General features: G+C 40.0%; 2 protein-coding genes across 4 annotated transcripts in view; both read right to left on the reverse strand.

Moving 5' to 3' along the window:
• Window positions 1–3,936, reverse strand: part of LOC125695064 (N-acetylated-alpha-linked acidic dipeptidase 2-like) — a 37,108-nt gene extending 33,172 nt beyond the window's left edge. The window contains exons 1-3 of one of the 2 annotated variants that reach the window (XM_048949135.1): window positions 3,780–3,936; window positions 1,847–1,958; window positions 790–976 (exon numbers count right to left, since the gene is read on the reverse strand). In XM_048949135.1, coding sequence (XP_048805092.1) covers window positions 790–976; window positions 1,847–1,878 — 219 coding nt within the window. In that variant the 5' untranslated portion in view covers window positions 1,879–1,958; window positions 3,780–3,936. Of the gene's footprint in view, window positions 1–789; window positions 977–1,846; window positions 1,959–3,040; window positions 3,230–3,779 lie in introns of those variants that run through there. The other variant, XM_048949126.1, reaches the window with a different exon arrangement.
• Window positions 3,937–4,344: 408 nt separating this feature from the next.
• Window positions 4,345–12,539, reverse strand: part of LOC125703952 (putative N-acetylated-alpha-linked acidic dipeptidase) — a 29,371-nt gene continuing 21,176 nt past the window's right edge. Inside the window, exons 18-19 of one of the 2 annotated variants that reach the window (XM_048969140.1) lie at window positions 10,452–10,544; window positions 4,345–9,447 (exon numbers count right to left, since the gene is read on the reverse strand). In XM_048969140.1, coding sequence (XP_048825097.1) covers window positions 9,258–9,447; window positions 10,452–10,544 — 283 coding nt within the window. In that variant the 3' untranslated portion in view covers window positions 4,345–9,257. Of the gene's footprint in view, window positions 9,448–10,451; window positions 10,545–12,539 lie in introns of those variants that run through there. The other variant, XR_007380996.1, reaches the window with a different exon arrangement.

The following is a 12,539-nucleotide window of genomic DNA, read 5'->3' on the forward strand; positions in this document are numbered from 1 at the left end:
GTTCCTACCAGTGGTCTCCATTCCTGACAGTGCGCTATGATGCTTCCCTAGCAGCTCCATCTTCCCTCTTCACTGCTACCTATTAATTCTCCTGGGTGTGAAAAATGAAGAAGGTGACTACATACAAGTCATTTGTTATTACTTCCAACACCCCAGGAAGGCAGTAAGATCATATTCAGAGCAATTGAAAAGAGGCAGTACTCCATACAGTGAGCAGCACTGCACGGCATTCCTCAGCTATGTGTGGAAACAATTGTACAGCCATTCAAGCAGACCCTGGATAGGCACTTGGAACAGAGAGATAATAAGAGTACTAACCAAATAAATACTTGGAAAAGAGGTCTAACAGGTCCTCTGAATGTGATACAATCATATTTGAGCTGAAAACATCTAGACACTGGAAGAATTATGCACATTGGACACGTTTCTTTTTCTTAAATTTGCCTGGGTATCTACTTAAAGCTGTTTGCAGGAAGAGGATTTTGGTCTAGATGTACCTCTAATATGAACCAGCGGTGGTCATTCTCACATGTTGTGGCATACATGTGCTGAGTCCCTGCCTATTCTCATGTCCTTTCTCTTCTGTATGAGGCACTGAGATTTAAGCCACACCATTCTGTTTTGCTGCACAGACTGGAAAACTATTTTTACATTTGAGTTCTCTTTCCACTGGATTTTTTATCAGAATATGAAGCCCAGTGCTGGGATGAGGGAGTGTGAAGACAGAGGAAGACATTATTTCTTAAAAGAGATCTTACATAAATATAGCTTAATCGTTAAAAATATCACCTCATTCCCTTGATCATCAATTACTGAGATGTAGTTTGGCTGTGTTTCACTTGGGTAGGAAAGCAGCACATCATAATGAACAAGTTCTGCTGAATCCAATCCAAATTCCTTCCACTGGCCTTGAATTTGTTTGGCAAGAAGAAAATTCTGCTCAGTTCCTGCAAGATGAGGCAACTTGGTAAAGGAGCTAGAATAAAACAAAAGGTCACCAGTAGTAGTTATCAGTTCATTGAATCAAAGAATCACAGAATCATGATTAAGGTTGGAAAAGAACTCTAAGATCATCAAATGCAAACAACAGTCCAACCCCACCATGCCCACTAACCATGTCACTCAGTGCCACGTCTACACAGTTCTTGAACACCTCCATGGATGGTGACAGCACACCCTCCCTGGGCAGCCTGTGCCAATACTTCACTCTATCTGAGGTGAAATTTTTCCTAATATCAAACCTGAGCCACCTCTCTTCATCATCTTTTGTTCCAAATTGTAACTACACACATAACTCAGTGGCATGCAAGCATTGTAACCTTTTGAATGTATAGATTTTCTACTTGGACTAACTGGATTAACTGGATTATTGCTTATACTGAAAAATTAAGGACACATTGGACAGATTATCAATCAAATGTAATTAATAGCAATCAGTCTTTACCAAATAAAGTAAAATAATCTCTGTCGGAGAACAAAGAACAAAATTCTTCACATCTCTGATGCTAGAGCTTCAGAGAATCATGAAGAAAAAAGCAGTTATACTACTTTAGATGTAGACTATAGAAAATCTTCATAGCAAAATTTTCTGATGAGCACTGGAAGCAATAGAGCTTGAGGGAATTACCCATGTGCTGAAAAGACCATTTCAAAAATGGGGAGGAAAGCAGCAGAAGGGTTGTGGGTCTCTCCCTTCCCCTCTCCCCAGGCAGCCTGCACAAACCAGGCATTTTCAATGCATCTTAGCAGTTCTGCTTTCAGGGACTGTTTCTTGGAGCTGATGTTATCAATTCCCAGCTTTCCTGGCTGATGAAATTAATCACAAGGCAAGATGAGCAGGGCTTACCGAAGGAATCGCTTGATGCTTTCGGCTTTCATTTCATCCACAAGTTTCTGTCTCACATTCTGAAAGACATCTGAAGAGTTGGGTTTTTTTTCGGTTGGCTTTGTAAACCATCCTGAAAGACATTTTGAAAAGTTATTTATGAAAAAGTCATTATTGAAAAGATCCTACTTAGCAAGAGCCCCAGCTCTCACATATATGGGCCCACGTGGAACTTCAAGTACAGAGCAGTCACATCAAAGTCAAGAGGATGACTGGGGCTTAGAGTGTTCTCTGTCAGTGCCTGCTGACTCAAACAGAGGAGTGAAACAGAGAAGCAAAAAAAATTTCACTGGCTGAATTGCAAAATAAGTGACATCATTAAAAGAACATAAGCTAAACCTCTTGTAGATATTGTTAATTTTTAATGCAGACTCATCTCTTGTTAGTTTTTAACTATGGTATAGATTCTCAATCATGTGTGAAGTTTCCTTAATTTTACAGGTATTTAAAAACCTGTGTATGAGCATATTCAAAACAAAAGCCTAGGACTCAAAAACCCCTGTAGCAAAATCACCAGAAATTTGCTGTTTAGGGATCTCCTAAATGAAAGCAACAACTTTTATATTTCATAGCCTTCCTTCATGCTTTAGCCCTTTGCTTCTGTTGCAACACAAGGTTAGAAAGGACAGATGCAGACATGCGATTTTAGACATAAAATCAAATGTTGCATGTGACTGCAGAAATGAATCTGAAGTTGTAGTGCAGTGCATTGGACACAATGGAAAATTCAGCAGCTCCGCTCCTGGCTGTTAGACAGCACTCCTCCTTGTCTGCATTCCTTTAACAGAATAGGAGCATTTCAATAGACCTTCAGAAGGAATCACAAAATAAAAATTAAAGAAAGAAAAATCCTGGAGGTTTTGCAGTCATGTAAATCTCAAACTCTTCTGTTAACCTCTCCTCTCTGGATTGCCTGTTGCAGGGAGCTGTCAGCTCACTGTGGCTCCTCTTCTGCTGAAGCGTGACTGCTGTATTCCTCTCCCTCTCCAAAGACACAAATCTGAGAGATGAACACTCTTGGTGCAAGTGAGCGTTATCTAAGTCCCTGGACAGCAGCCCAAGCTCCTAGATGGGAACTTAATCACGACACGGGTTGCATAGAAGTGTCTGTGGAGGACAAGAGCTGCAGGCTGAGTCCCAGAGCTCTGTACTCACCTATGAGAAAGCCCAGCACAAAGCAGCCCAGCAGCGCAGGGCAGCCCAGCCATGTGCAGAGGGTGGCCCGGCTCCTGGCCATTCGGGCAGCTCTGTGACAGGCAAAGAGGGCAGGCAAGCTGCTGCCTTCTTTCTCCTCCTTTCTCTCCCCCTCCTCTTTCTCCCCTCGGCACCAGGGCTGCCTCTAGCTTCGGTGATCCTCAGCTCATGTCCTGCCTAGGAAGCTGCAACCCGGAGATGAGAATGGGAGGATTTTCTGAGCACAGCAAACCGCCCCACAAGACAGTCTGTGTATCAGAACAAAGGCTGTGCAGCAAGCAGTGCTTAACTATTATTTTTAAAACCATTTTCTACTAATTATCAGGACTTTCTGCTTTTGAAAGTTCCTGTTTCAAGCTGAAACCACAATCCGTGGAAGTGACTGCAAGATGAAACGGAGGAAGGGAAAATTACTTTCTCTTTACTGAGGAAGCATTGAATCGCTCCTCTTTGTAATCTGTGGTTATGTTGGCAAGCAATAAATACTTAAATTAGCCAATGGGGACACTTCCAGATGTCACTTTCCAATTTAGATACGTTGCCAAAGGATTTCCTACATCCTTTAGCTTTTTACATTTTGGACTACGAGGTCCCTAGGATCTAGTTTTGACAGTCTAATTCTACCAAATCCATCAGTATTTCGTGGGAAAGGATGCAGCCTCAGCCCAGGGAAAAGCCAATTCTTTTTGTGGAAACTTACCCTGGCTCTGTATCTCTCTCCCTGCCACTGAAGCCAAGGCAGATCTTTCTGGAACTGAGGGCCTGCCCACGAGACAGCTTCTCAGGATGAAGGCAGGAAAGCTTTTCTGGGAACCCAGACATGCACACTGTTCTTACTGCTCGATCCCAAAGGTCCAAAGGAGATAGATCCTGTGAAAGAAACGGCAGTGCTCCAAGTATCAAGTATCCAAGTGCTTCAAATGTCTCAGACTGTACCGAGAGGAAAATAATCAGAAATAGCTGGAAAGGCTGCTTAGCATCCCAGTCACAACAGGAAGGGCCTTTCAAGAAGGCCTGAGATACAGAAGAGTTGCAAGACTTGGGGATTCTATTCCACTCAAAGCCATGAACTTGAGCATGCGGCCACATGGCTGGATGTCTTTGTTCAAACAATAAGCAAGAACAATAAGCAAGTCCAGTTTTCTTATTTTTTTTTCCTGTCGTTTCCCAGCTGCTCATAAACTATCACCAATCCTGAACAGCAAGGTCTTTCCACGCCATCTCACTTGACATACACAAGCCAGATGGATTTCTACCTTCAGAAAATATAACAAATGAGCATATCGGTGTATTATTGGCATTTATATAGCACCACAGGTGTGGGATTGGCACATAATAGACAGCAAAGTGACAAGGGCTTTTGGGGATTAATGCCTAAATTAGATCTCACATGATGGTAACATCAGTGGAGGAAGAAGGTAAGAATAGTAACAATGAGACAGTACGAAATACATTTATTTCTGTATCTTTCTATATCTTCACAATATCAGATATACAGAGACTGAATCAGGCATCTTGTGTTTAATACAGCAGTAACCCAGTGGATTCTACAGTTTAAGACAAAGTTCTAATACTATTAGTTGTTAGCTGTGGTATGCTCTTAGACTCCATGGTTTGGCCACATGCAGAGTACCTTATGTTTCATTTAAATACAAGCATACCACAGTATGAATCTGTGCCTCCAATAATCTTGGTGTGCTGTGGAGGCCAGTTCAAGGAGTGGCATTACTACCTAACTTTTTTTGCTGGCTCTCTCCTGGATCACATCTACTATATATAGAATTAAAATCACTTGCTGATATGCTGCAAGAGTATACATTAGCTATCCCATTATCCCATCTACGCACTTGGCAGGAAGATGAGAAGAATGACATCTAAAGGCCAAATCCATTCATGATGGAGAAACAGGAGTTTACGCTTGATCACAGAACTTGTAGATGCTGCTATCTTCCCTTCTGGAAGGGGGAACAGGGTGCAGAAACATAGATGATTCTTACAGAGCGTGCAGAGGCAGTGGCTTGAACTGTTTCTCAAGAGAAGGGAAAGGGAATGATGCCTCCTGTACCCACTTTCATTCGCCTCGTTGCCTAAGCTGGAAGAGGGGGCTCTCTTTAGTATTTTTTGCTGCTCATTTTCTTGTCCCCCTCATCCCAGTCATTTTCTATTTCTTTAATTCCCTTACTTTCTCTTCCTTGCTCATACTACCAATTCTAAAGTATGCAGCATAAGAAATGCAGCCTGTGTCCTGCACATTTGCTACTTCCTGATACATGCCCTGAGTAGCCCACAAGAGATGTTACTAAATCACAAAGCCAAAGTTGTACTGGCATGTCTTGACTATGCTAAAACATCTAAGAATAACTGAAGCCAGAGAAAAATGAGCCTGACATATGAGACCTGAAATACAGCATGCCTGGAATGGAAAATCACATCTATGAGGAGGCAGAAGAAGCTGCTCCAAACAGAAATGCATGGATCTCACTGAGCATCTTATTTAGCAGTCAAGGAATGCTCAACTGCAATTTCAAGTCAACAGATCCCTTCTGACTCTGCCAGTTTCTCAGTCTCCCCAGAGTTCTCTCTCTCATGGCCTCTGCAATCTGTCTGACTGCTAGATTAAAAGGGCAGCAGATTTTGATGCCTTGAGTTGGAGACTGCTATCTTGAACTTCAGAAGTCCCTAATCAGATTCCAGATAAAGTTTACATTACTGGCAGCTAAGTTCAGCTTGCAGACTTTGAGCCTTTCTTCTACAAGGGGAATAAACCAAGTGAGATAGAAAGAGTAAAGAACTGCACATTAAGCATAAACCGAAAGCAACCGAATGGTGTCTACAAAAAGTCTTTCAAGAAACATGAAGAACAGTAGGCATCAACTGAAGCAACAGCTTTTCTTCATTACAGAATGAAGCACTGGTACATGCTGCACAGACTGGTTTTGCAGTCTCTGTCCTAGGAGTTCTTTAAGACCAGACTAGACGAAGCCCTGTGCAACCTGATCTGCCCTCAGAGCTGATCCTGCATTGAACAGCAACTTGCACTACAGTCCTCTGATGTATCTTCCAGCCTGAATTACCCTACAATCCTCTGATTGAATGATGTTGCTCTATGCATTGCAGTCCCCTACCCTCAGGACCTGCTGTGAGTCACATGAAAGAATGACACACACGGACAGCAGCTGTTTAGAGTTGTCTACTCTGCTCCACCACACCACTGTCTGTGATCCAGCTGCAAATTTCAACCAGCTTACATACAGAGAGACAAGCACAGGTCCAGTCTCAAAGAACTTGACTACCAGGGACTGCTCGAACATTGACATCAAGGATTAATTTTAATACAAGTATAGGTTCTACTTTTCCAATACATTCATTTCATTTGCTATACAGTGCACAGTATGGTCACATGGAGTTCTTTGGAAAATCTTTACAGCATTCAGTTTAATGACATATGAGAAGATGTACTTTATTTATAAAAAAAACTTTTTTTTTTTTTGTTTCTCTTAATAATGCCAGAGGTTCCCCCCTCTGCTTACTTAACACTTTTAAAACTCCTGACTTCTATTTAAGTCAGCTGCTTCTGCATTTAAATCAATGACATAATGAATTTGTCTGCTGTAAACATCAAAAATGAGTGTTTGCAAGGACCATGCAAAGAGCTGTCTGGAAGTATGATGTTATTTCTTCCAAGTAGTCATTACAGCATATTTAGAGAACAAAGCTCTTGGTTACAGTAAGCAATTCCCCTATTGGTCATCTCTAGCTGAAAACATCTGTAGTTACATGAACAACTTGCTCATGTTATACAACCAGTATACTAACTGTAAATTCAACTCATTTTCTTTTTTATTCCTATTTACAACCAGTTGTAAAAAAATTAACTCAGTAGTCCTTCTTGGCCAATTATTGTGGATTAATATCAAAGCTTAAGAGTCAAAATGGTTAATCTGGTCAACAGCAGTTAGTAGCATGTTTGTAGAATGTTAGTAGCATGTTTGTAGCATGTTAGTAGCATGTTTAAAAGTTTGACTCACTGTAGAAGTCCAACAAAAAAGACTTATGTTTTTTTTATTAGATGTAAGGGAGGAATCCTTTAGGATGAGGGTGGTGAGGCACTGGAAAAGATTGCCCAGAGAAGCTATGGATGTGCCATCCCTGGAAGGCCAGGCTGGAAGGGAGCCATGCGCAGCTCCATCTAGTGAAAAGTATCCTGCCCACAACAGCAGGGTTGAACTAGATGACCTCCAGGGCTCCATTTCAACCTGAAGCCAATTTACACACCAACCACTCCCTGATTCCACACTCAGGGCTTCAGTTAGCTAACAGCTGTACACCTGAGCTACACCGACAGATCTAACAGATGCTTAAAAACTATCTGTTCCTCAATCTGGTTTCTCACAGTGTGTCTTAGGAGACCTGCTCATAAGATGTATCTCCTTGTGCATGTGGCTGGTTCAGGCTGTTTTCTGAGCTCTAAGAATCACTGAACTGGAAATATTTGTCAGTAAAGTTACAAAGTTCTCAAGAACATATTAACAAGCAGGGCTCAGAATGCTTATTTATTGTTTATTTAACCGTTGTTTTGCCACTAGGCTGATAGGAACTGAATGCTTCATTTGCTGGCATGTGCCAGTTGCCTTGACTTCATTCATAAATGTCACATGACCTGTGCTTCTTACTGTCCTCCTAGTAAATGAGTAATGTGAAATGCCATTTCTCAGTGCACACAAAACTGTTCTTTCATTTTTTGCTCATTCATTGTAACTCATAATCCAGAATTGAATAGAATAAAATGAGGGGAGAGGGGAGGGGAGGGGAGGGGAGGGGAGGGGAGGGGAGGGGAGAAGAGAAGAGAAGAGAAGAGAAGAGAAGAGAAGAGAAGAGAAGAGAAGAGAAGAGAAGAGAAGAGAAGAGAAGAGAAGAGAAGAGAAGAGAAGAGAAGAGAAGAGAAGAGAAGAGATCTTTAAACACAAAATCCTATAGGTTAACTTAACTGATAACCTAAACTAGCCTCACTAATTTTGCAAGAATTGGACCATAGAACATCATGATCCATTGCTTCACTGACAAAAGGAGCAGTGGAGCAGACAGCAGTGATAAAACTAAGACAGCATTGCCTCCCATCCACACAACTTGATTTTGGAGAACGTGTCTTCATGCTTTTATTCCAGCCTTAATCAATTCCATAGAAATGTGTAAACAACTGGGTAACAACTGTGGCTGCAAGAGCACTTCCCATTACCTGATAAACTGAATTATTTTGAGAAAGAGTAGCTGCCATGTAAAATGATCTAACAACAAAGGTTTTTAATGTGAGAAGAATTGTTAAGAATAAATTAATTGTTATGGAAAATAAAAAATCACTACACTGAAATCCACCAGATGACAGATGAATCTTCTACGAAATGGTGGAGGACTCAGATGAAATAACAAATCAAATTTCACAGAAATATTATTGAATTCCTGCAGTGGCAGACTGTCAGATGAATTGACCTGGTTTTCTGAGTCTTCTCCATCCGATTTCAGTTGTCCCTTCAGCAGCTTGGTGTAAGAGTAAGCTGCATGCCAAAATCAGAAATACAGGTTCTGCGGTGGTTTTCATAATTTAGTAAACTTTCACACAAGAGACATGATGAATTGTCTTAATATTAAGAATGCTATGATATGGCCAAGATAATACAACATAGGTATGAGCATTTTGGGCTGGCAGCTCAAAATTTGTTACGATCCTAATACATTCTTCACACAGTATGGGACAGTTTTCCCATCTTTCTATGTGAATCTTCATGTAAAAGGAAAGTGAGAAGATGGTCACAGAGTACAAATCTGCAACTCAAAGGTAAAAAATACAAAGATACAAAATTAAGCAAGCAGAATTGAAAGCTCTGAAAATAAATCCCTTGCTAGAGATTCTTAAAATATGAAGCAGAGAAAATATGTGTTTTTTAATGCAGACTTTCACTTCAGAATTTATATAATGCATCCATTATCCAGAATTTATATAATACATCATTACCTTGTTAACACTGCTAAGTGCATTCCACTTGGTTATAATAATTAGAAAGAACAAGACTGTTTGGGTTTTGTGGCACTTCTAGTAATTGTCTTGGTGTTTTCAAATGTTCTGGTTTTGAGGCTTCTGCACACTGTTAAACATGGTCTTCATTGATGATAATGCAGATATTTATGCTACTTCTTTGAGTGTTCCTGCTGCTGCCTGTACAGTGAAGGCTGCAATGGAGATCTGCCTCTTAACTTCTTTCCAGGCTTCATCTTGATCAGCTTTGTTTTCAATGTCAAACATGGCATCATAGATCCCTGGGAATGATTCTCCTGCATACTTGTTATGGCTGCTTGGAGCAAAGATAACATGTCTGTAATTAAGGGGAAAAAAAAAAATTCTGTAATAGGAAAATAAAACATTTTTTTCTGAATAAATCTGGTGTTTCCACATTCTTTGTCAAATTCTTGACACTGAAGGTGTAAATAAATATTGTCATTGTAGCAACAATGCCTACAGTCTATGAAGAAAGAAAATTAAACAAGCTACATTACTCCATGCAAATTCAACGACTTTGTAGCTAAGACTTGAGATAAAACTGACTAAAGCATTCACCTTTCCCTCACTTCAGAAGAAAGGGAAAGATTAAAAAAAGAAAAAAAGAGCCAGCATCTCTTCTCACAGATATACACAGCCTTTGACAGATACAGGCATGCTTTGAGGTATGAAAGTTGATGTTCTAACAACAGGCTGTTCTCAAGAGATTTTTAATCAGAAGTCATGAGAGATACGATTGTGAATCTTACATTCTCCTTCTCCAGTTACTTTTTATTGGAAAGATTACTATTCAGAATGCAGAGTAGTATAAGGACGAAAAAGCTAAGCTTGATTTGGCTATTCTGCCTCTCCAACAAAATTTATTTCTTGAACTGGAAGAGAGAACTACTGAATTTGCTGCTGTTGGAGGACTGCCCTCCATAATGTATTTGCTAGCATGCCTGTTCTGCTACGATGGGTCCAATTTTAGATGTTTCCAGTATACCCTATGTCACTTCCAATTCACAGCTTCCTAAAAAATTTTTACCAGAGAATTTGCATTGGGACCAGAGCCAAACTTTCTGATCTGGTTAGAAGCACACTAAGATCAATGGAAATGGATTTTTTGATTTGTATACGCTTACAGCAAGACTCACTCTGTATAGAGTCTCTCAGTGCAGTTTTCCCTAGCACTGTTTCCCTTTCAACCTTATTTTTCCTATTTAATGTACTTTTACTATGTTCAATAAAGTCATTACAATTTCATTTAGAGATCCATAAATTACAAAGAAATTCTCATATAGTATTTCAGGCAGAAAGTGAAAAGTAACCCTTTCTTACCTGTAAAATGGCCTTCCAGGTAAACCAAGTGGATCGATGAAAGCCCTTTCTAGAAACATGACTTGATCATTTAACGATCTAACAGCAAGCAGGCTAAAAAGAAAATAACAAAAGAAGACATCAGCTATATATAACAAATTATTTTTTTGCTTACTCTGTTCATGCTATGAGATGTATACAGCTCTGGAAATATGAAGGACAGTAGATCCAGGGTGTTGAACTTGAACCACAGCCCACAGAAGACAGACCATGACTACTAACCTGCATGAGCAAATTATGCTATTCTATACTGTGAGACAGTCTGGTGTATAAATCATAGAATCATAGAATGGCCATGGGTTGAAATGGACCACAGTGATCCCCTAGTTCCAACCCCCTGCTATGGGCAGGGTCGCCAACCATCAGACCAGGCTGCCCAGAGCCACATCCAGCCTGGCCTTGAATGCTTCCAGGCATGGGGCATCCACAGCCTCCTTGGGCAACCTGTTCCAGTGTGTCACCACCCTCTGGGTGAAAAACTTCCTCCTAATATCTAACCTAAACCTCCCCTGTCCCAGTTTAAAACCATTTCCCCTTGTCCTATTTCACCCTGTAAACAGCCGTCCCCCCCCTGTTTATATGCTCCCTTCAAGGCCACAATGAGGTCTCCCCAGAGGACAGAAAAGACCTGAAAGTTTTTTAAAGCTGTTCTACAGACCAAGGAATATTGTCAAAGAAGACAGACTTTCAGGTATTTTCTTTCATGCTTTATTTTATTCCCTCCTTTTTCTTAGGATGCTTAGATAGACCATTCTCTTCTTTTATAGAAGACTCCATTTTCCAAAAAGCCAGTCAACACCAAATTACTTCAGTAAAATCACATTAGCATTTATATAAAATCACCTCTGAGAAACAGGAACATTAGAATCATCTTTAGAGTAATCCAAGAATTTTGTTTTTCTGATAGCAGACTGCAAATTCCCTGGAGCACAGACCATCTGTTTCTGTGTGCTTTGAATAGCTCTGGGCATACTACTGATGCAAGAACTGTGAAGGAGAATATGCTGACTATATCTGAGTTTGATAGTTCACATCCAAAGTAACTTACTGTAAAGCTTCAAAAGCACTCACCAAGAAGAAGTGGAAAATTTTCTATCACTGTAAGCCTGCAGTAATTCTACAACTGTCAATGAAATTGTTTCAAGCTTACACTGATACAGATATAAACTGAATCTGGTTGGCTGAATTAATGTTTAGATTTAGGTCAATCATCAGTAAAATGATTTCAGACTGAACTTTCTCATTTGCTACTGTGCTGCAGAATTATCAAGACATGTTACTGAATCACAAAGATTAATGGTAAAGTGTTCTCTTCTATATTTACTTTGAAACTTCAGCTATGTTTACCAACACATTCTAGTCATGCAGGAAAACAAATACATTGAAATTTACAAATGTGTAAGCTTGGAATCTGACAGGAGTTACAAAATCAAAATAACTAAAGCAGAAGAGATCTAACAAAGTCGGGAGGAAAGTTATGATTTGCAAATGCAGCACAAAACAGAAAATGAATTCATTAGCTTAAAAGTCATTTTTTCTGCTTATGCAAACTAACCTTTTTTCAAATAACATGATATAAGCACCATAGAAATATGAAGCCCAGAAAAATGTCTCAAATATGCCATATGTCATAAATCTAATATTTTACATAAATTTATCTCTCTTCAAAGTTGCCACAATTAAAAATAGGGCTTTTACTCTTAGTATTCCACAAGGGCAAGCCTCTGGCTAAGCTCCACCCTTCCCATGAAATGTAACATACATCTACATATATATAAAAGAAGTATAGTTCTGTGCCACAACCATGCACCATCCAAGTGCTCCTCTGAGCAGAACTGACTTTCATTACCTTGGATACTTTTCAAAGAGAAAATGGCTAGATTTCCAGGCTCTCCAGTGTCTCTCTGATGCCCACTAGTTCAACACTTCCATATTATGTTTCTTAGAATAATCAGATCCTTAAAGACAAGAGCCCGTAAGGACTTCAAATGGCCACCTGCCATTGGTCATCATGGTTATTCAGGGGACTCAATGCAAACAAAGACAATG

The sequence above is a fragment of the Lagopus muta genome, chromosome 1, assembly GCF_023343835.1.
Source record: "Lagopus muta isolate bLagMut1 chromosome 1, bLagMut1 primary, whole genome shotgun sequence".
Lineage (NCBI taxonomy): Eukaryota > Metazoa > Chordata > Aves > Galliformes > Phasianidae > Lagopus > Lagopus muta.